At 35.5% G+C, this 21,835-nt stretch overlaps 1 protein-coding gene across 9 annotated transcripts in view; it reads left to right on the forward strand.

Annotated features, from left to right (window-relative positions):
- Positions 1-21,835, forward strand: part of RALYL (RALY RNA binding protein like) — a 718,293-nt gene that overhangs the window by 485,585 nt on the left and 210,873 nt on the right. Inside the window, exon 1 of one of the 9 annotated variants that reach the window (XM_006943292.5) lies at positions 18,636-18,792. The exons of the other annotated variants lie outside the window; for them this stretch is intronic. Coding sequence (XP_006943354.1) covers positions 18,756-18,792 — 37 coding nt within the window. The 5' untranslated portion in view covers positions 18,636-18,755. Of the gene's footprint in view, positions 1-18,635; positions 18,793-21,835 lie in introns of those variants that run through there. 9 annotated transcript variants of the gene reach the window in all.

The following is a 21,835-nucleotide window of genomic DNA, read 5'->3' on the forward strand; positions in this document are numbered from 1 at the left end:
TTTTTTTCCTAATTTTTGTTACAAAAAATTTTAAATGTAGATTTTATAGTGTACATACTACAGTGAATTATTGTTACAGGGAATTCTTCCATGTCCGTCATTCAGGATTTTTTAAATAATAGTGTAATTTACATAGTATATTAGTTTCAGGCGCACAACATGATTTGGGATTTGTATACACTACAAAAGTGTAAGTCACAATAGGTCTAGTGATCCACCATCCATCACTACACAGACTTGCACTTTTTTTCCTTAGGATTAGAACTTTCAATATCTACTCTCTTAACTACTTTCAAATATAGAATATAATATTATTGACTACAGTCATCATTCTGTACATTACATCTCCAAGATTTATTTATTTTATAACTGAAAGTTTATACCTCTTAATACCTTTTACCGTTTTGCCCACTCCCCTACACCTCTCTCCCCTGGCAACCATCAATCTGTTCTCTGTGTCTTCTGGTTTTGTTTTGTTTTGTTTTGTTTGTTCATTAAACTTCATCTGTGTTGTCAAAAATAGCAAGATTTCATTCTTTTTTATGACTGAGTAATATTCCATTGTGTGTGTACATGTATATGTGTGTATATGCACATATGTATATGTATGTATGTGTGTATATATGTGTGTGTGTGTGTGTGTGTGTATTACATTTTCTTTATCCATTCATTCATCAGTAGACATTTAGGTTGTCTTCATATCTTGACTATTGTAAATAGTATTGCAATAAGCATTGGGGTGTATATATATGTTTTCAAATGAGTGTTTTCATTTCCTTTGGATAAATACCCAGGAATAGAATTAATGGATCTTATGGTAGCTCTATTTTTAACTTTTTTGAGGAACCTCCATACCATTTTCCATAGTGGCCACAATAATTTATATTCCCACCGGTAGTGAACTAGGCTTCCCTTTTCTCCAAATTCTCAGCAACACTTGTTTCTTGTCTTTTTGACAGTATCCATTTTGACAAGTGTGTGGTGATATTTTATTGTGATTTTGATTTATTTTGTTTATTTTGAGTTTGATTAGTGATGTTGAGCATCTTTTCATGTACCTGTTGGCCACCTCTATGTCTTCTTTGGAAAAAATGTCTATTCAGATCCTTTGTCCATTATTTAATTAGATTCTTTGTTTTTGTTTGTTTTTTGTTACTGGGTTGTAGAAGAGCTTTATATATTTTGGATATTAACCTCTTATCAGATATATTATATGCAGATATCTTCTCCCATTAATCAGGTAGCATTTTCATTTTGTTGTTGGTTTCTTCTGCTGTGAAGAAGCTTTTTCTTTGGATGTAGTCCCATTTGTTCATTTTTGGTTTTGTTGCCCTTACCTTTGGAATTAGGTTCAAAAAAATCATTGCCAAGGTCAGTGTCCAGGAATTTATTGCCTGTTTTCTTCTAGTAGTTTTATGGTTTCAGGTTTACATTTAAGTCTTTAATCCATGTTGAGTTAATTTTTGTGTATGGTGTAATATAGTGGTCTACTTTCACTCTTTTGCCTATGGCTATCCATTATCCCAACATCATTTATTAAAGAGACTGTCCTTTCCCCATTGCAAATTCTTGCCTTCCTTGTTGTAAATTAATTGACCGTGTATTCATGGATTTATTTATGGGCTTTTTATTCTGTTCTATTGATCTTTGTGTTAAGTTTTACACCAATACTATATTGTTTTGATTACTATAGCTTAGTAATATAATTTGAAATTAGGAAGCATGATGACTTCAGCTTTGTTTTTTTCTCAAGATTGCTTTGGCTATTTGGAATCTTTTGTGGCTTCATACAAATTTTAGGATTGTTTGTTCTATTTCTGTGAAAAATGCCATTGGAATTTTGATAAGGATTGCATTGAATCTATAGATTGCTTTGAGTATTATGGACATGTTTAAAAGAATTTTTAATGTTTATTTTTGAGAGAGAGAATGAGCAGGGGAGGGGCAGAGAGAAAGGGAGACACAGAATCTGAAGCAGGCTCTAGGCTCTGAGCTGTCAACACAGAGCTTGATGTGGGGCTTGAACCCACAAACTGTGAGATCATTACCTGCACCAAAGTCGGACACTTAACTGACTGAGCCACCCAGGTGCCCCAAGTAATATAGACATGTTAACAATATTAATTCTTCCAAGCCATGAGCACAGAATATCTTTCTATCTTTCTATTTATTTGTGTCTTCTTCAGTATCTTTCATCAATGTCCTATAGTTTTAAGTGTAAAGTTCTTTCACCTCCTTGATTAAGTAAATGTATTCTTTGGTATTTTATTCTTTTTGATGCAAATGTACATGAGGTTAAGTTTTTTCTCATAGTTCATTATTATTATATAAAAACACAATAGATTTTGCATATTGATTTTGTAACCTTCAATTTTATGAATTCATTTGTTAGTTCTAAAGTTTTTCTGGTGGATTGTGTAGAGTTTTCTATATGTAAAATTATACCACCCACAAACAGTGATGGCTTTACTTATTCCTCTCCAATATGGATGCCTTTTATTTCTTTTTGCTGTATAATTACTCTGGCTGGGACTTCCAATACTATGGTGAATAAAAGTGGTGAGAGTAGACATCTTTGTCTTATTCCTGAACTTAAAGGAAAAACTTTCAGCTTGTCACCATTGAATAAGATGTTAGCTATGGGCTTGTCGTATATGGCCTTTATTATGTTATGGTACTTTCCATCTGTACTGACTTTGCTGAGACTTTTTATCATAAATGGATGTTGATGAAAAGACACTTCTCTAAAGAAGACATCCGGATGGCCAATAGGCACATAAAAAGATGTTCAATGTCGCTCCTTATCAGGGAAATACAAATCAAAACCACACTCAGATATCACCTCACGCCAGTCAGAGTGGCCAAAATGAACAAATCAGGAGACTATAGATGCTGGAGAGGATGTGGAGAAACGGGAACTCTCTTGCACTGTTAGTGGGAATGCAAATTGGTGCAGCCGCTCTGGAAAGCAGTGTGGAGGTTCCTCAGAAAATTAAAACTAGACCTACCCTATGACCCAGCAATAGCACTGCTAGGAATTTATCCAAGGGATACAGGAGTACTGATGCATAAGGGCACTTGTACCCCAATGTTTATAGCAGCACTCTCAACAATAGCCAAATTATGGAAAGAACCTAAATGTCCATCAACTGATGAATGGATAAAGAAATTGTGGTTTATATACACAATGGAATACTACGTGGCAATGAGAAAGAATGAAATATGGCCTTTTGTAGCAATGTGGATGGAACTGGAGAGTGTGATGCTAAGTGAAATAAGCCATACAGAGAAAGACAGATACCATATGGTTTCACTCTTATGTGGATCCTAAGAACTTAACAGAAACCCATGGGGGAAGGGAAGGAAAAAAAAAGAGGTTAGAGTGGGAGAGAGCCAAAACATAAGAGACTGTTAAAAACTGAGAACAAACTGAGGGTTGATGGGGGGTGGGAGGGTGGGGAAGGTGGGTGATGGGTATTGAGGAGGGCACCTTTTGGGATGAGCACTGGGTGTTGTATGGAAACCAATTTGACAATAAATTTCATATATTAAAAAAAAATAAAGTCAGTAGCAAGTGGGAAAAATAAATAAATAAATAAATAAATGGATGTTGAATCTTGTCAAATGCTTTTTCTGTATTTATGGAGATGATCATTGGTTTTCATCCCTTATTTTGCTAATGTGGTGTATCATGATGATTAATTTGTAGAAGTTGAACCATCCTTGCATCCCTGGAATAATTCCCACTTGATCATTGTATTTGATCCTCTTCACATATTGTTGAATCCCATTTGCTAATATTTTGTTGAGGATTTTTGCATCTATGTTCATCAGGAATATTAGCTGTGTGTGTGTGTGTGTGTGTGTGTGTGTGTGTGCTGTCTGGTCCAGTTTTAGTATCAGGGTAACAACTAGCCTTATAAAATAAGTTTGGAGGCATTCTCATCTCTTCAGTTTTTTGGAAGAGCTTGCCAAGGTATTAAGTCTTTTTTGAATGTTTGATAGGATTCACCAGTGAAGTTATCTAGTCCTGGCCTTTTGTTATTTGGGATATTTTATACTTTTGTTGTCGTATTTTATATCTTTTTATTTTATGTATCCCTTAACTAATTATTGTAGTTAGAGTTATTTTTACCATTTTTGTCTTTTAATCTTCATATTAGAAAGCTAAATTAACTCCAGTGACATTTTTACTTTCATATATTTTCTTGTTTCTAATTAGAGACCCTTCTTTTAAGGTTAAAAATCCCTTTAACATTTCTTTTAAAGCCAGTTTAATAGTGATGAATTCTGTTAGCTTTTGTTTCTCTGGAAAGCCTTTTATCTGTCCTTCAATTCTGCATGATAACCTTGCCAGGTAGAGAATTCTTAGTTGCAAGTGTTTTGCTTTCAGTACTTTAAATATATCACCCTTCTGGCCTATGAAGTTTCTGCTGAAGAATCTGCTGATAGTCCCTGGTATGTAACAAGTTGTTATTTTCTACCATTTAAAATTTCCTCTTTATCTTTAACTTTTGATATTTTAACTATAATGTATCTTGGTGTAAATTTGTGTTGTTTTAAGTCACTATTATTATGATAATATGCATCCTCAGGAATATGTAACAAATAAAGATTTTTTTTTTACCTAGAAGTAGGTTGTAACTCTAACAGATATCTAAAAATCAGGAAGTAGTTTTGGAATTGGGTAATGGCTAGGGGCTAGAGGAATTTTTAGTATGATCCAAAAAATTAGATTGCGCTTAACAAACTTTTAGTAGAAAATGAATGTTTAAGGATACAGAAAAAAAGTGAGGAGCAATATAGAGAAAATCTACATTGCCTTAAAGAATACTTACCTTCGTACTAAGCAAACCATTGATAGAAAGTACATTAAATGTTTAAGTTGAGAGATACTGGTGAGGACTCAAAAGGAAATGAGGAACATGTTATTGAAAAAGGGCTTCTTTGTTATATAATGGTAGAAAGCTTGCTTAACTGTTACTACAGTTTTGTGGAAAGCAGATGAACTGTTATCTGGTACATGTAATGCATTTACATGGTAAGTGATGAATTAGGATATTTAGCTCAGGAAATTTACAAGCAATGCATTGAAGGTATGACCTGATTTCTTCTTGCTATTTACTGTAAAATGTAAAGAGAAAGAGGTAAATTCAGGAAATAACTGTTAACCAAAAAGGAATCAGGATTTGATAATGTTGGGAATTCTCAGTCTATCCATACTACAAAAGATGCCAAAATAAGGATACTCACTGTCAGGAAAGCATGCTCCAGAGATGTGTGGCTGGCCAATCTTTTGTTAATGCTTTGAAAGGATAGAAGGATAAGTGTGTTCAGTCATACAGAGGGTTTTTGAAGAGATAGGCATATGTCTTATGGGTCCTCTCTGCCATCTTGGCAGGATCCAGGAATAGAGGATTCCCCCCAAAGATTATGGAGGATCTTCTGGTCTAATGGAGTGAATCCCCATGCCATATATGGGAGACCACTGGGTTCTTAAGGATGTTATACAAGCAGAAATACTGCCATCTTGATCTGAAAGGGACAAAGAAAGAACAAAATAAACAACAGCTGGGGCACCTGGGTGGCTCAGTTGGTTGAGGGACCAACTTTGACTCAGGTCATAATCTGGTGGTTTGTGAGTTTGAGCTCCACATTGGCCTTGCTGCTGTCAGCCTGTCAGTGTAGAGCTTGCTTTGGATCCCGTGTCCCCCTCTCTTTGCCCCTTCCTGCTTGTGCTCTTCCAAAAATAAATGTATATTTTTAAAAAAATAAATGAAGAAATAAAGATACTGCTGGACTCAACAAAATTCTACAGACAAGAAACAGTATGACAAAACTCCTCTACTACAAACATGCACTATTGTCAAGAAAAATTGTGGATGACTCTGAGGGCAGAGCCTAGGACCAAAAGATGAAACCATGGGCCCAAAGAGCAGAACTATGGTCCTGGAGGGAGGAACCAAGATCCATGGGGGATTATTCCCAGTCCTTGAGACATAATGAAGTTTTTCCAGTTGGATTTTGGACTTTTGAGGTGACAAGATGAGATTTTGAACTTTGAGTTTTTATTCTACTGTATTGAGACTTTTGTATATGGGATGGACATGACTCTTTCGGAATCAGAGTGCAGACTGTGATGGAGAGAATAATGACTTTTAAGATACCCACATCTTAATCCCCAGAACTTTTGTGTGTGTGTGTGTGTGTGTGTGTGTGTGTGTATACATATACATATATATATATATATATATATATATATATATATATATATATTATTTTATATGGCAAAAGGGATTTTGATCAGTGATGATCAAATTAAGGATCTTAAAATGTGGATATTATCTTGGATTTTCTGAATGGGCCATTGGTAAGTCCAAATATCCTTTAAGAGAGGCAAGAGGGTCAAAGGAAGAAAAAGGAGATGTGGCAATGGAACCAGTAGTTGGAGTGACATACTTTTAAGGTGGACCAGGTCATGAGCCAAGGAAGATAAGCAAACTGTGGAAGTTGGAAAAAACAAACAGATTCTCTTCTGAATTCTTCAGAAAGACTGTTGCCTGACCAATGACTTATTTTAAACTTCTTACTTTCTGAATTATAAGAATAAATTTTTGCTGTTTTAAATGACTAAGTTTGTGGTAATTTGTTGCAGTAAAACCAGAAAACTAATATGTTTCATTTATTTATAAATATTTGTAGAGCAGCTAGTATGTTTCAGACACTGAGCTGGCTGCTAGGAATATAGTGAACAGATGAAACAGATGTAGTGGATTATAGTTTTATGATATATTTTGATCTGGCCAGAAACAATGGGAAAGAAGCATATTTTTTGCACATGCTGGATTTGATATATATGGCTTTTGGACATCTACATGGATGTATTTAGTAAGAACAGCTAATGCTTATGCCAATTGCTCTTCTAAGCACTGTTTATATATTCATTCATTTAATTCTTACAATAATCCTGGGAAGATGTTATATATGACATATATATATATATATATATAATTTTTTTAAATGTGTATTTAGTTAGTTTTGAGAGGCAGAGAGAGGGAGACAAAGACTACCAAGCAGGCTCAACACAGAGCCCAATATTGGGCTTGAACTAACACAAACCATGAAATCGTGACCTGAGCCAAAGTCAAGAGTCAGACACTTAACTGACTAAGGCACCCAGGTGCCCCTGGATGAGGAAACTTCTATAGATGAAGGAACTGTGGTATAGATACGTAAAGCAACTTACCCAAGCTCATGCAGCTGGGTTGCAGAACTATCTAAATAAATAAGCAAGTCTGGCTGCAAATCTTGAGCTTTAAATATATTTAGCAACTTAAGAATATGAGTCTGTCATTTTACAAAGTTTGATCTACAGTAATTAATTTTGTACTTGTAAGGAAAATTAAAAAAAAAACAGCAATAGCATAGAGCCAAGGAATAGGGTTTTCAAGAGAAAGATAATAATTAATTTTGTCAGATGTTGATTAATGTCAAGTGGAATGACAGTTGACCAGAAATGCCTTGATTTGGTGTTCTCATTATAAAATTTTTCTTATTACCATTCTCTGAAGTCATATTTGTTAACCATTATTTCTAAGAATGTGTCAGACCTTTACACATATTTTTCAGCAATTTATTTCAGCTGCTTTAGGATATTTGGGCAGCTGCTATTAACCCACTCAGGTCATGAGCACCAGCCCACATACCCATATCTTGGCTTACATTCCTATGATATTCTCCAGCATAGATATAATTTGCTTTGTTTCCACTGAAATTTCTCAAGATGTCTTGCCCAGTGATCTGCATGGAATTAGCTCTTGTCAGATACTTACTGACATATTACATGAGCTTCTATCACCACTCACTGCACTTCTGCAAAACTCAAATCAGCATTTAGGTATTGGTACCATATTCATTTATCCTCATTGATATGGACAAATATTTTAACTGGTATTTTCATTAAATACTCTTTTTAAAAATCTTTGGATTCACATGATATCTATTAGTAAATAAAATTTCAGATTAATACCATGGTTATTTTGTCTTCCTGTGCCCCCTTCTATCTTGTGTCAGTGTATACTTAATAAGTATTTGTGAAATGAAGTAATGAGGCATGCAATTCTATTAACTATTATCTTAATTTGAGTAATGAACAATTGTTTGGAGTGTCATTATAAATTGGTAACAAAGTTAACGTAAGAATTACTTTGTCAGGGGTGCCTGAATGGCTCAGTCAGCTGAGTGTCCGACTCTTGATTTTGGCTCAGGTCATGATCCCATGGTCATGGTATTCAGCCTTGCGTCCGGCTCTGCACTGAGAGTGGAGACTGCTTGGGATTCTCTCTCTCCCCCTCTGCCCTGCTTACATGCTCTCTCCCTCCCAAAATTAAAAAATTAAAATTAAAAAACTAAAAATAATTAAAAATAAAAAGGAATAACTTCTTCAACATTATTTATTGAATATCAATTATGTATCGTCATCCACTTTATACAACCGCATATTTCTATAAGCTTTTCACCAACCTTGGTAGATCTCTCACCAACACCTTGTGGCCACCTGTGACTATTCTTTGAGCACTCCTTCCACAGAAGGAGCTCTCCTCCACAGAATCTCAGAGAAGAATGGACTGACTTACTGTCAAGGGCTGTTTTTATACACACTGTCATAGGGCCACAAATCTACTTTTAGAGCACCTATTTTTGAACGTACAGAATATATATATATTTTTCAGAATATATTTTTTATGTTATCACTCAATGTCTTCACTAAAATAAAAACTATACAAACAGTTGTATAGCTGTATTGTCTATCTTTACTCAGCATCACTTTATCCACATGGCACAATTTGAGTATATGGATTGGATAAACAAAAAAAAATTAAAGTTAACTTAGTTTTAGTGAGGTATCATACATAGAATCCTAATATAAGAAAAAAATATAATCTAATCCTGGTAGGATTAGAAACATCTGCTATTTAATCCTGGTGGAAACATAGGTATTTATGCTACTGAAAATACATACCATAATGTCTTCTAGAAAATCGTAAAAGACAATTGTTTTTTCTCATTGAGTCAAGATCAGGTTGTTATAAGCTGAAATCCCAGTTCGTTCTCTATTGCTACTTTCTTGCAAACATTTTTTTGAGGAGTCTTAGCAGTCGGGAACCAGGGGCGCCTGGGTGGCTTAGCTGGTTAAGCTTCCAAATTTGGCTCATATCATGATCTCACAGCTTGTGAGTTCAAGCCCTGGGTCGGGCTCTGTGCTGACAGCTCAGAGCCTGGAACCTGCTTTGGATTCTGTCTCCCACTTTCTCTCTGCCCTTCCCCTGCTTGTGCTCTCTCTCCCTGTCTCTCAAAAATAAATAAATACTTTAAAAAAAAGAAGTGGGGAACCAAAGGTTTTTGAAATTGAATAATCACCTTTCACATGCTGTATTTGTGTTCATATTTTGTGAGCCCCCTAATGACTCATTTATGTATTTACTGCACAGTCCAGGTGGGTTTTCTGAAGCTTTCCAAGACATGATTTAAAGATAACTTGAGATTTAATGTTCATCAAAGCAAAGGAAAGCATTTGGAAAATAAAATTTGAGACTCCTTTTTCCATGCATAGTCCTGTTTCTGTATCTGAGGCCATTTAAGTAAACATCTAAAAATGGTTTTTATAACAGTAAGAGAATCATGAATTTCATTTACATATTTACTGTTCACATACTGCTGTGCTGGTAATGGCAAATGCAGAGTTTATTCAAATAGTTGTCTTTGAACACATATGTGAGGTCAAAGACTATCCAGGTGGTTCTGAGCCCTTTAGCAGACACAAATACACACAAAATGAGGATTGGAGCTGGATTCCTGAAATACCCTTGGGCTATGTAATGCTAAATTATACCTGAAAATTCAATCTATTCAACTCAGCAGGCTGAAGTAGCTCATCAATGTGATAATTATAGCTAAATATGAACAGGAAAGAAATTAGGAGAACAGGACTGCTGTGTATACCACTTTTGTAGACAGGCTGAAATGAACTCTATTAATATACTTAAGATATTTTATGTACATTTTACGTTGGAAATGATTAGAAATTTTGAAGTAACAATTTTGATGTTATCATTAGAAATCAATATAGGCTGAATGTGATCCATAATAGAAAGTCATGTTTAATTAGCAGGTTTTAAAAGCCCATAAAAAATCATACATCTTGGTATTGATCTTTGTCCATCCTAAATATTGTATTTTTAAATCACAAAAAAACTAGCATAATGTCTAGCCCAATATTTTCAAGGGTGTGTGTGCGTGTGTGTGTGCATGTGTGTGCGTGTGTGTGTACACTGGACTTTCTGACGTAATTTTCTCTAATTTTAATTGGAAACTTTCTCCAAGTGATTCTAACCCACTTGATTCATTTTCTTGAAGAACATTCTCCAAATCCTTCCTGGATCTCAAGTTAATACAAATATATATCATATGCATTGATTAGGCTCCTCTGCTGCCTTTACATAAATATCTTTCGAATCCTTGTACATGCATCTCTAGAATCCTTTATTTGAAGTACTGGGATGGGAATCAGAATGTATTCCATATTGAAATTCTGTGAATCAAAGTTGTTCTCCCATTGTTTCACACATTAAAAGCAGGTGCATATTCCAAAAGGATCGCAGTAATTCCGGCAATTTAAACTGAATTAAAATCCTAGATGGTGGTCTCTGTTCCCTGCTTTTTTGGTTTTATTGCCTGACATTTCTTCATTTAATATATAAGTTAGTGGTATCATAGATTAGACATGGCTTTTGCAGTTCACAAACTTGGATACAAATTTCAGCTCTACTTTCTGCCAGCGTTGTGAACTCAACCTCACTTGACCTTCAGTTTTCTTACCTGTAAAATGAGATAGCAATTCCTTTCTCACATAGCTGTTTCAAGATTAAATAAAACAATATAAGTAAAATCTTTGGCACTAACTAATCACTTAATAATTAATTCTGTAATAAATATTACAGAAGTCAAATATGATTCCATTTGACTTCTGGAATTAATCAATGAACTGTTTTCAGTTAAAATTTCTCATATGTATGTATATTGCCTGCATTATGAAACTAATGTTGGTCAACCGTACAGGTGATGACATAAAATTAAAATGTTTGGTCCTAACCACAATGTAGTATACTCTTCAAAGCAGAAAATCATACAGTAAAGTGCTAAATCCTGTGAGTCAGGCTTTTTTAGCATAATGTACTTATTCTCTGCCTCATACCAATAAGAATTTGAGGTGACTTACCCCTTGCTTATACTCCACTACCACATATATCCAATAAAGTATAATTTTATATAGATACAATACAGCAGAAGAAAAAATAGAATAGAAAGATAAGGCCAGATGCTCTCGTTCAAAGGCAAGAAAGAAGAGAGGGCAAGTTTGATGGAAGAAGTTGACTGAGATAAAAATTGACTGGAAAAAGAGAAGGGCAATGCTCTGGGAAATCAAACATTTGTGCAAGAGGGCATTTAGAACTTTATTTCTCGTGAACATTTGCTACATTTTGCCTTCCTGTGCCTCAGGTGCCGCTGCTGGTCACCACCCTTACCTTTATCTTCTCTGCTTCTTTTTTTTTAAATTTTAAATATTTTATTATTTTTTGAGAGAGAGACACAGAGTATGAACCGGGAGGGGCAGAGAGAGAGGAAGACACAGAATCCGAGGCAGACTCCAGGCTCTGAGCTGTCAGTACAGAGCCCGACACGGGGCTCGAACCTATGAACCATGAGATCATGACCTGAGCCAAAGTCGGAAGCTTAACCAACTGAGCCACCCAGGCGCCCTTCTACTCTGCTTCTTTAAAGATCTTTCCTAACTAGAGTCTGGCCACTGAAGTATGGTTCATCCTCTAAGCACCCTGGACACTGTTTTGCTAGGTGGCCCTACAACTTACAACTCTATGGTTTTTAAGATAGGAAGATAATGGGTAAATAGGAAATGATAGACAGATAGATGACAGATGATAGATAGATAGATAGATAGATAGATAGATAGATATGATAAAGCATATATAATTCTTATTTTGTAAATTCTGTTACAGTGAAATTCTACACATTATGTTCACAATCATGGGAACCATTATGATTTTAAGGATGTTTCAATGTCTCACCATTATTTCTTATTCTTTATAAACTCATAAGAATCCCTTCATCTCAGAACACAGTGAAGATGCTAGGTCTGAGACAGAGTTTTAAGCTACTGAGGAAGTGTTTTTCATCAATAAAACACCACCAGGGACCATGGTAGGGCAATTCCTCCACACCATGCCCATGTCCCGTAAACTCTATTATTGTGTTCATAGGTCTGTGAGGTAATTTGTTACAGACATATTACCCTGTATGTGGTTATCGCCCCTCTGAGACTTGTACTTTTTAGATCTAGGATTGCTACATTTTTAGTGTGTAACAGTCAACATTTGTTAAAATATGTTGAAGTGAGATAAACTATTTACACAGGCATAAATACCTTACTTCATACTTCCAGTTACAATCCGTAGGAAGTTCAAGGTTAATTTTATTGCTTATGTTTTAGGCTTCTTAAAAAAAAAATCTTTTAGTGGGGCACCTGGGTGGCTCAGTCAGTTAAGCATCTGACTTCGGCTCAGGTCATGATCTCATGGTCTGTGAGTTCCAGCCTCGCACTGGGCTCTGTCCTGACAGCTCAGAGCCTGGAGCCTGCTTTGGATTCTGTGTTCTCTCTCTCTCTCTCTCTCTCTCTCTCTGCCTCTCACCTGCTCATGCTCTGTTTCTGTCTCTCAAAAAACTAATAATAAAGAAACATTAAAAAATTAAAAAAAAATCTTTCAGTAACTATTAAATATTTGGGCCCACCCAAAGGATGTGATTAAAAAGATAGAATATCACTAGCCTCGAGAAAATTCAAATAAATTTATTCAAATATGAATGGGAAAAGAAGACCACTAAGAAGATAAAACTAAGGCTGAATAATCAGATTTAAGCTATAAGGAAAGAATGATGAAACTAAGACAAGATGGAATGGAAACTGTATACAGAAAAGGAAGTAGGCAAAAGCAAGATTCTCAAAAACAATTACCACTAAAGAGATTCAGTAAAAATAAAATCAATTGTAGGGTGAGTTATAAAAGAGAAACATTTAACTGTGTTGAATACTTTTAAGTATTAAAATACTTTCAAAATTTACTGATTTCAAAGATTTTTTTGATATTAGACCATAAGAAACTGGAGAAGGTCCAAAGAAATGGATAAAACCTTAGTAATACAATCCTATTCTAGTTTACAAAAAAATCTTAGAAAAGTCTTCTCCAGATACATAAAAAACATTTAATGAACCAAACTGAGGAATTTACAATTGACTTGTTTGTCAAGTACAAACAGGCAAGTATAAAGAATCATCATTTTGGAAATTTTCCCATTCATTTGAACCTATATTACAAATGAAAACTTGGATGAAACATTAGGAAGTTTTGTGTTTTCTCTGATTAAAAAAAAAGAACGGTGATAAATCTATTAGTAAAAGGAGGTACTAGGTAAAATGACAAGAAAATTTTTTAACATGATAGCCACTCAATATTTTAATTAATAGCTATTTTTAGATTATCCACTAACAGAAGAGCACTTGACTCTGGGCAAAGAGATACGGATCCAGTTCCAGAACATTAGGCAAGACAGCAAATCATTTGATATAGACATGTACAGAGAATGCAGATATATTTTCTTAAATTGTTGAAAAGATGGATCAGTGATTGCGCTGTGGTTGAAAATGCTTGGATGTTATCCATGAAAGTACCTGAGCAAAGGACTTTCATCAAGAATTTTTAGAGACTGTAGCAGCAAGGAGATGTCTTAATAAAGAAGGCAGAGCTCATATCTGAGGGGAGAAAAGGCAGAGTTCCCACAGGGACAGCTGATGTGTCTGAGGGACAGGTAGAGAAGATCCTCATCTGTACATTGTGCTGTAGACTGACAAGAATGACAAAAGAGAAGGTGAATTGTGGGTAACTTTCTGTGAAAACCTGAGAAACACTGACCAAAGGAAAGTTGACGTATCACTCATATCAATTAAGGAAATAATTTCAGAGTAGGGAGTTCAGAGGGAGAAGCTCCAGGCTAACTCCGGGAGTCCTGGATTGAAGCCCCTGCTGCAAGTACAGGGTTCAAGGTGCTTGAGGTCATGCCCCTCAGTTCCCTTCGGTTTCCAGTCCGGCAAATTTGTCAGAGCTCTCTGTTTCAGACCAGACATCTGTAAATGAGGAATTCTGGCAACTTAACTTTTTACACCTCTTTGGTTTTACCATTGTATTGTTCTAGTAATTCTCCGAAATATAAATATCATGCAGTTCAAGTTAAATATTTCTGCACAGTTCACATACTAAGTCTGATAAAATTCTTAAAAGTTTTATCAAAATTAACACATATTATCATTGTTACTTGTTTTTTCCTTCCAAGTTCTTATTTAAATTCCAGTTTGTTAATGCACCATGTAATAGTAGTTTCGGGCGTAGGATTTAGTGATTCATCACTTACATACATATTGTAATTTTTAAATCAGATAAGGAAATCCGAACTCTGGATGGGCTAATAATTTGATACTCTTGGTGTTCTTTAAATCTTCTTTCAGTGTCTTATTTGGAGGAAAGGATGAGGGCTGGGGTAGCAAGAGGAAAGGTGGGTGAGGTGACATGAGAAAGAGAAAGAGAAGAGAAAGAGAAAGTCCCGAGCAGTCCACTGTGCTTCTGAACGTGGATGTCCTTGCCAGCAGCCAAAGCCCTGCAGTTAACTGCATTCACTCCTCTGAGAATTTAAACACCACTGTTTGCTATGGAAATAGGTCTCTGTGGGTCTCCCTCCCTTGTTGCCTAAACAGCTACCAAAGGTATCCCTTCAACCTTACGTGCATGGCATGTTATACTGCATTGGCTCCAGAGAAAGATCAACTAGTTCAAAGCAGGGCATTACCTCTTGTTCTCTGTGAGACTTTAGTCAGAACACTTAATCTCTCAGCCTTATCTTGCTAAACATCAAAAAGGGCAAAAACAACAACAACTATAATAATAATAGTAATAGGAGGAGGAGGAATCCATCCTAGGGTTGTTTTTAGTATTCAGTGAGTAATCCTGTAAAACTCTGAGAAGACAGCCTAACACCTAATGCACACTCCCTAAATGAATGTTAGCTCTCATTAAACCACAGTGTTCATTCCATGTGACGAGTTCCAGCAGACATCATTTTCTTGATTTCAATACACTACTAGTGATGTTATAATGACACTTCTACATAAGTCTTTTCCAGCAGCTACCCTGTGCATTGTCCCTTATTCAGTCCTAAAATCATATCTATCTTACAATAAAATAATCTCAACACAACTACGTAAGCCATGCAGTGTCCCTGAATATTATCTGCACCTGCCCTCATCTGGGGAAGTCTTACTGGTTTCTAAAAGGAAGGTAGGGGTGGCTAAGTAATAGAATTGCAAAGATTATGAGACATGATGTGTACTCAGCACAGTGCTTTATACACAGCACATAGTACTTCTTTTCCTCATTCTAACACACACCCACCCCCCACACACACACAATACACACATTTTTTCTTTTGTGTTTCCTTCCTCCCTCCCTCTCTTCTTTCCTCCCTCCCTTCCTCCCTCCCTCCCTCCCTCCCTCCCTCCCTTCTTTCCTTCCTTCCTTCTTTCCTTCTGGTTATTCTTTTATGTTAAAATGTGTTTTCCCTTACTTTGCCAGGAACTTTTATTTTTTAGATAGTTCCTTCCCTGAAAAGAAGAAAGACATTGATAGAATCGTTTGATTTTAGATGATAAATCATCCTTCCCAATTTATCAACACATTAAATTTGTATTGTAAATACGGAATATAAAGATTGGGTCCATTATAAGAAATTATGTTGCAGGGAATAGAAAGATGTTTTATAAAGCAAGCACTCCTTCTTTTGACCTCTGACATTATAGGCATAAAGCTGATTTTGAAGATAAAACAACTGCATTTAGTCTGGATTCTTGAAGAGTGTAGGAAAGAAAGAATGAGATGCCTGGACCTGTCTTCTCTCTTTAACCGCTTTTTTTTTGTTCCGTGTGTCCACATTCCTCCTCCCTATTCTTGTGGCTGCAAGTTTCCCAGCCAATACCTTCTCCTCTCTCTCAGCCACTTCATATTCCTACCTGTACTGCAACATGGTACTCATGAAGTTGGTCTTAAGTCATCAGGAATATTTGAGGTCCCCAACTTTGATGGTTTGAAGCATGAAACACAGATAGAAGTCAAAGAGTAGATGGATGCCTCCGTATTCCCCGTAGGAAAAGAGTTGACAAGATGAAAATCCCTACATGGAACTAAGAAAGTCAACCCTGTTACAAGGTTGAGAGGGCAAAGGTGTACCAAACATTGATGAGTGTCAGTCAGGATTCTTGTTTTAATGTGTATCTGTGTCTGTGTGATGAGTGAAGCTGGGTCAGGAGTTGTGGTGTGTGTACATGAATTTAATTAAATTGTTACATGGTCTTTACAAAAATTGTTAAGATTGATATTAATTACAGATAATACAGAACAATGTGAAAAGAGAAAAACTACTAATTTGATTGTGTAATGTAATAATGTTAAAATTAATACCATTCATGTCATGATATCATTAAGCTATTTCTTCTTAATAATCACCAATGACATGTTTATTCATATCATAGATATGTATACATGTATGTCGGACAAACTTTTAATTTTGTTTGGTTATAAGAGATTTTTATGGTTTATTGGCCAGATGGCATGAATAATTTTTATAAAGGAGAACTTGCTTCGTGGTTGTGACTTTGTTTCATAAATTTATAATTTATCTTCACACCTCTAAGTATATACAATTTCATTCAAAACAGTGAACTCAGGACCAAAAGATAGACATGAAATGACTAGTATTTGCATTAAGTAAGAAAGTAACTTTAGTCAATTAGCATGAATTTGACTATTGTCCAAATTTACTGGAAAATAATCTATAGTTGTATTGTATTTATTATTTAAATTAGTTTATACAGAGCCCTTTATTCAGCAAGTATTTACCGAAAGCCTACTTTATATCAGGCACTGATATGCCCTGTGGATATATATCTCTGAAAAAAGAAAGCCCTGTTCTCTGAAAGCTAATGTTCTAATAGGCAGAGACAGAAAAACAAGTAAATACAGACTATATCAGGTGATTATAAAGTGCTATGGAGAGAAGCAGGTAAAGGCTGTGGAATATAAGGTGTATTATATCTCAGTAAGAAAAGGCCTATTTATTAAAAATTTTAATATCACTATTAGAGAAAACACAAGGAAAATCCTCCTGGTGTTCCATAACTGACCATTTCTTATATGAAGATACAACCGTAGTGGTCTTTGACAAAGAATCTTACTAAATACTGCAGCTTGTTAGTCAAAAGTCAAGAAACTGGACAAGAATACTATTTAAAAAAAAAACTGCTTAAATGCTATTCTTGATATCTGTGATCGTGAAATATAGTAATTACTTAAATATGAAAATATTCTTGACATTGAAACAATCCTTCTACTAAGAATTATGGAGTTGATATCTCCTCCTATCAATAAGTAGACTGAGTTTGTTAACACTGGAAAAGAATTTTGGCAGTTGAAAATGTCTTCTGCTTTTAGCTGGAGGATGAAGCTTAATGTATAATCAGGAAGTCTTATTACATAGAAATTATTCACTGGTGGATAAATCCTCTGTATTCTAAATAAATCTGCTTTTCAAACACCCTAATTAGCACATGGAGGAGATTTGAAATCATACACAATTTTGGAGTGGTTGGGAGAGGTAGCACTCCTGAGTTTCTGCTGGGTGCCAGGCAGTGCTCAGCACAGAGAGTACAAGGTGTATGAAGACAAAGCTTCCATGCTTCCCAGTTGACAGTGTGCAATGTGTTCAGATAAGGATATGCCCACAATACTGTGAAAATAGAGGTCTGAGGACAAAAATGAGGCAGGAAGGATGAAGGCGGGGGAAAGATTCGTCAAAAGCTCCTTTCAGGAGGGGACACATAGCACATAGCACATAGGGGATACCTAGCACATAGTAGGCACTCACTGAGCCTGAGACCCTATTGAGCGCCCCTTCAATTCTAGGCCTGGGGAAATAATGTAAAAATATTACAACTCTTGCACTGCCTGAGACGCAGTCTGTTTGGAGAAATAGACCAAACTAAAAGTGATAATTGCTTTAATAATTGAACATGCAAAGTGTATTGAGAGCTCAGAGAAAGAATTTAGTAGAGTTTCAAAAATAAAATACACATCTAAGCACTATAGGGTGGCTGAAAGACATATGAACCCAAAGGATAGTTTTTGCTTTCTATAAATATCAAACATGGGTTTTTATATTTCCTATTTATATTTTCAGTTTTACTGTTCTTGCTAAATACACGAATCTGTTCTTAATTCAACATTGCTTCCAGCACAGCACTTTAATAGTGCAGATTTTATTAGAGAACTTAACTGATACCAGTTGGGGGGAGGTGAAGGAAATACAATTTCCTCTAGAAGATTTGCATTAGATAGAGTAGTTACAGGCTGTAGCATCTCCCCTGTAATTTTATGAGAATGGTATTACCCTGGCTTTCACTGTGTGATTGCTGGTTACCTTCTGTCAGTGAGCAACAGTCTTACTGCAAAGCAGGAGCCCAACCGGTCTCTTTGTCTCCGTGGTCAAAGCAATTACTTCTTAGAAAGTCGGATTTTTTCAGAATGACCATGTACAGAAGCAAACGCAGACATCAGAGATGTAAGTAAATTCTGACCCAACTTTTTCATATGACTGTAGTGGGAGAAACATACTTGATTCCTTAAAAGACTAATCATGACTTCTTCAGATCTATCCTGGTAGTAGAAAAAATATTGTAGCTTTTTTCTCTCTAGCCTTTATCTATCCCTGTTACATGCTTGGAAAATGTTGGGGGGAGAGGGGATAATTCACTTGTTACTATGGAAACCTTTGGAAAGGTTTACAAAATCAACAGAGAAACAGATCAAATGGAATTTCAGTCTAGCTCAGCAGCCTTCATTCAGGCATGATCACTGGATAGTTCTCTCTCTTTCTTTTTTCTTTTCTTTTCCTTTCCAGAAGTGGTAGATTTCCTTTCCTAGAAGTCTATTGAAAGGTTTGGGAAGCTAGCCTAAAACTTCTATTTATTTATCCAATTTCAATTATAACTCTTGGGAGAAATAAAACAGTTCAGAACAGAGGGAGAGAGTTAATTGTGAATGACAAGCTGAATATGTAACAGGGTATTCATTGCCAAACTTCTTGGTCCGGAGCACATTTGGAACATAATTCGCTACAGGCACCACTTTAAAGGGTTAAAAGGAGTCATTTGTAATCTACCCCAAAGGAATTGATTCTGACTGAAAAGGAGCAGCACAGTTACCCTGGCCTAAAGTCCAGAACAAAGATGGTTATGTTACTGAAAGCCATTAGGTTTAGCTAAAAACCAAAGTCTTATAATAAAACTGTGTTTTATGGTAAAGCAATATGCCTGCCATGAAAGGCTTTCTAATCACCTCTCTTTCTAGTAAGCTCAGTTCGTTACCACTTCGTCTTCCCTATTGTCTAAAGTAAATTTTCCCGTATTCAGCCCAGTGTTTCTGATCACTGACTCTGTTTACCGCCTTAGACAGGTAGCTACAACTTGTTCTTTAGTCGAAGTCTGTACTTTTTCATTATTCCTTATGATGTCTTTAGACGTTATTAAATATTATAAAATACAGAGAGACTATCGACAACACTTACTCTATCAAAAGGCCAAAATGTGATAGAAATGTAATATTTTTTAGTGTGATAATGTTTTGGGTCTATTTCCACCTGAGCCCGGAACACTAACATTTCTCTTGTTCAAAGAAGTTTTATGCACCACAGAAAGCTCTGAGGGCCGGGACTGCCAGTTTGATTTTCTGTGCCTGATTGCCTTTTGATGCCTCTCTTTCTTGTGACTGAGAAATAACATAGGATAACTGTTACTTGTGTCTTACAAAAATGATTGGTGCAAAGTCTACAAATACATTGCTGATTAATTTCCTTGTGATTTCCTCCCACAAGAATGAATCTAAATTATGCATGTACTTTAAAACCGTCCTGTGCCTTTACTCCTGTATCTTTTATACACCCCCTCATTTTTTTCCATGTAGGCAATCATCACCTTAATGCACATGGCAAATAAAAGATTATAGACAAATTGTACTGAGTCTCTCCTTTAAGATGTGCTTGCTGAAGTCTGCGATTAAGCAGCAGGAAGAAATTGTGAATTACATGAGACAAGTCAGAAGATGTATAATTATACAGGGATGAACACAGTAGGGTGTACTAAATGGTTTACTTAAAAAAACATCGAATGTATTACTTATGTTTAATTGTATCTGTTAGCTATATTATACTGCATTAACTGTTTCTATATTCTAATCATATAAAATATTGGAGAGCAGGAATATAATAAAATTAAAGTATATAGAAAGGTTAGCAATAAAAGCAAATAGAATCCTTAAATGAATTTCTATCTTACACTAATAATATTTGCAAAAATGGAAAGTAATGCAATTGTTTGCTATCCAATGGGTATATAAAAATATTGAATTATCCCTTCATCAAAGTCCTGTGCATTTCCATTTTCAGTCATATCTTTTATGTGTGTGTGTTTGATGATGTAAAAGGCATAAACTAGCCTCAAGGCAATTGTAATCCAATTAAGGCAATAATTGCACACTTAACAAAATCTCAATGTGAGAAAGAAGGCAAGTGTTCTTATGATTTTCTTTAAAATTGAAAAAGTACATAAATAAACTTTCTAATTTCCTCGTTCCCTAAAGACTTACTGTACTATCCTTTAGTGGAAATAATGCAACTTTCTTTTAGAGGACCTGGTGAGAGGAATAGGCGAGGTGCATGTGGCTGTGCTAGGGGTTTGAAGAGAGGGAGTGAGCGAGCCAGAATATTGGTAAAAGATATTTTAAAGTGTAAATGACACTAAGCCTTTGAAAATTCATGTGGGACTTTGAAATCCATTCCTCACTCATGTCTAAATTGGTTATTTATAATTCCCTACAGAGGTGAAGGAAAGGGAGGGAAGGGTACTCTTTTCCTTGCTTCTGGTGAAGCAGTAACTGTGGAAAATGGAACAGCTTCAGTGTTCATTCAGGTAGCAGGTCTTACCTGTGCACAACTGCATAATGACTTTCAATTAGATACAGAATTTGTTGCGTGGTAATAAAAAAAATGTTCGCATATGTCGAACGTTGATTTTGCCAGAGCCAGACAGGTAGAAACCACTTTAAGGGACTCTAATATATGTAAACCTGTTTTTACACATTAGGTGGAGGAAAGAATCATCATTAGTGTAAATAACTTTGTTCTTTAGTGTTTAGACATAGAATTTTTTTCATACATACTATATCAATCGAGGTGTGCAGTTTATGTTTAAATTTTCAAAATGTTATAGTATGTATAAAACAATGTATACTTACGACCTCCCTTGTCAAAGTTCCAAATGACCTTGAGCAAACATATTGTTTTAGTTGTTGAAAGAGACATAGAGATAAATTCTTGAAGATGAATATGTTTTTTTAAATACAGACTCAGAGAAAAACTAGAGTAGGATCCATATGCTATTAGATACTGAATTTTGAAAATACCACAACCCCCATACCACAGCAAAGAGAACAGTGTACATCTGATTGTAAGTGTGTAACATTTCATCTTATTTTACCAGATAGGAACAGATGTTCATTTTTGATTACTAGTGATATTTTTGGGTGCTTATCCATCTTATCCATCCCAT

The sequence above is a fragment of the Felis catus genome, chromosome F2, assembly GCF_018350175.1.
Source record: "Felis catus isolate Fca126 chromosome F2, F.catus_Fca126_mat1.0, whole genome shotgun sequence".
Lineage (NCBI taxonomy): Eukaryota > Metazoa > Chordata > Mammalia > Carnivora > Felidae > Felis > Felis catus.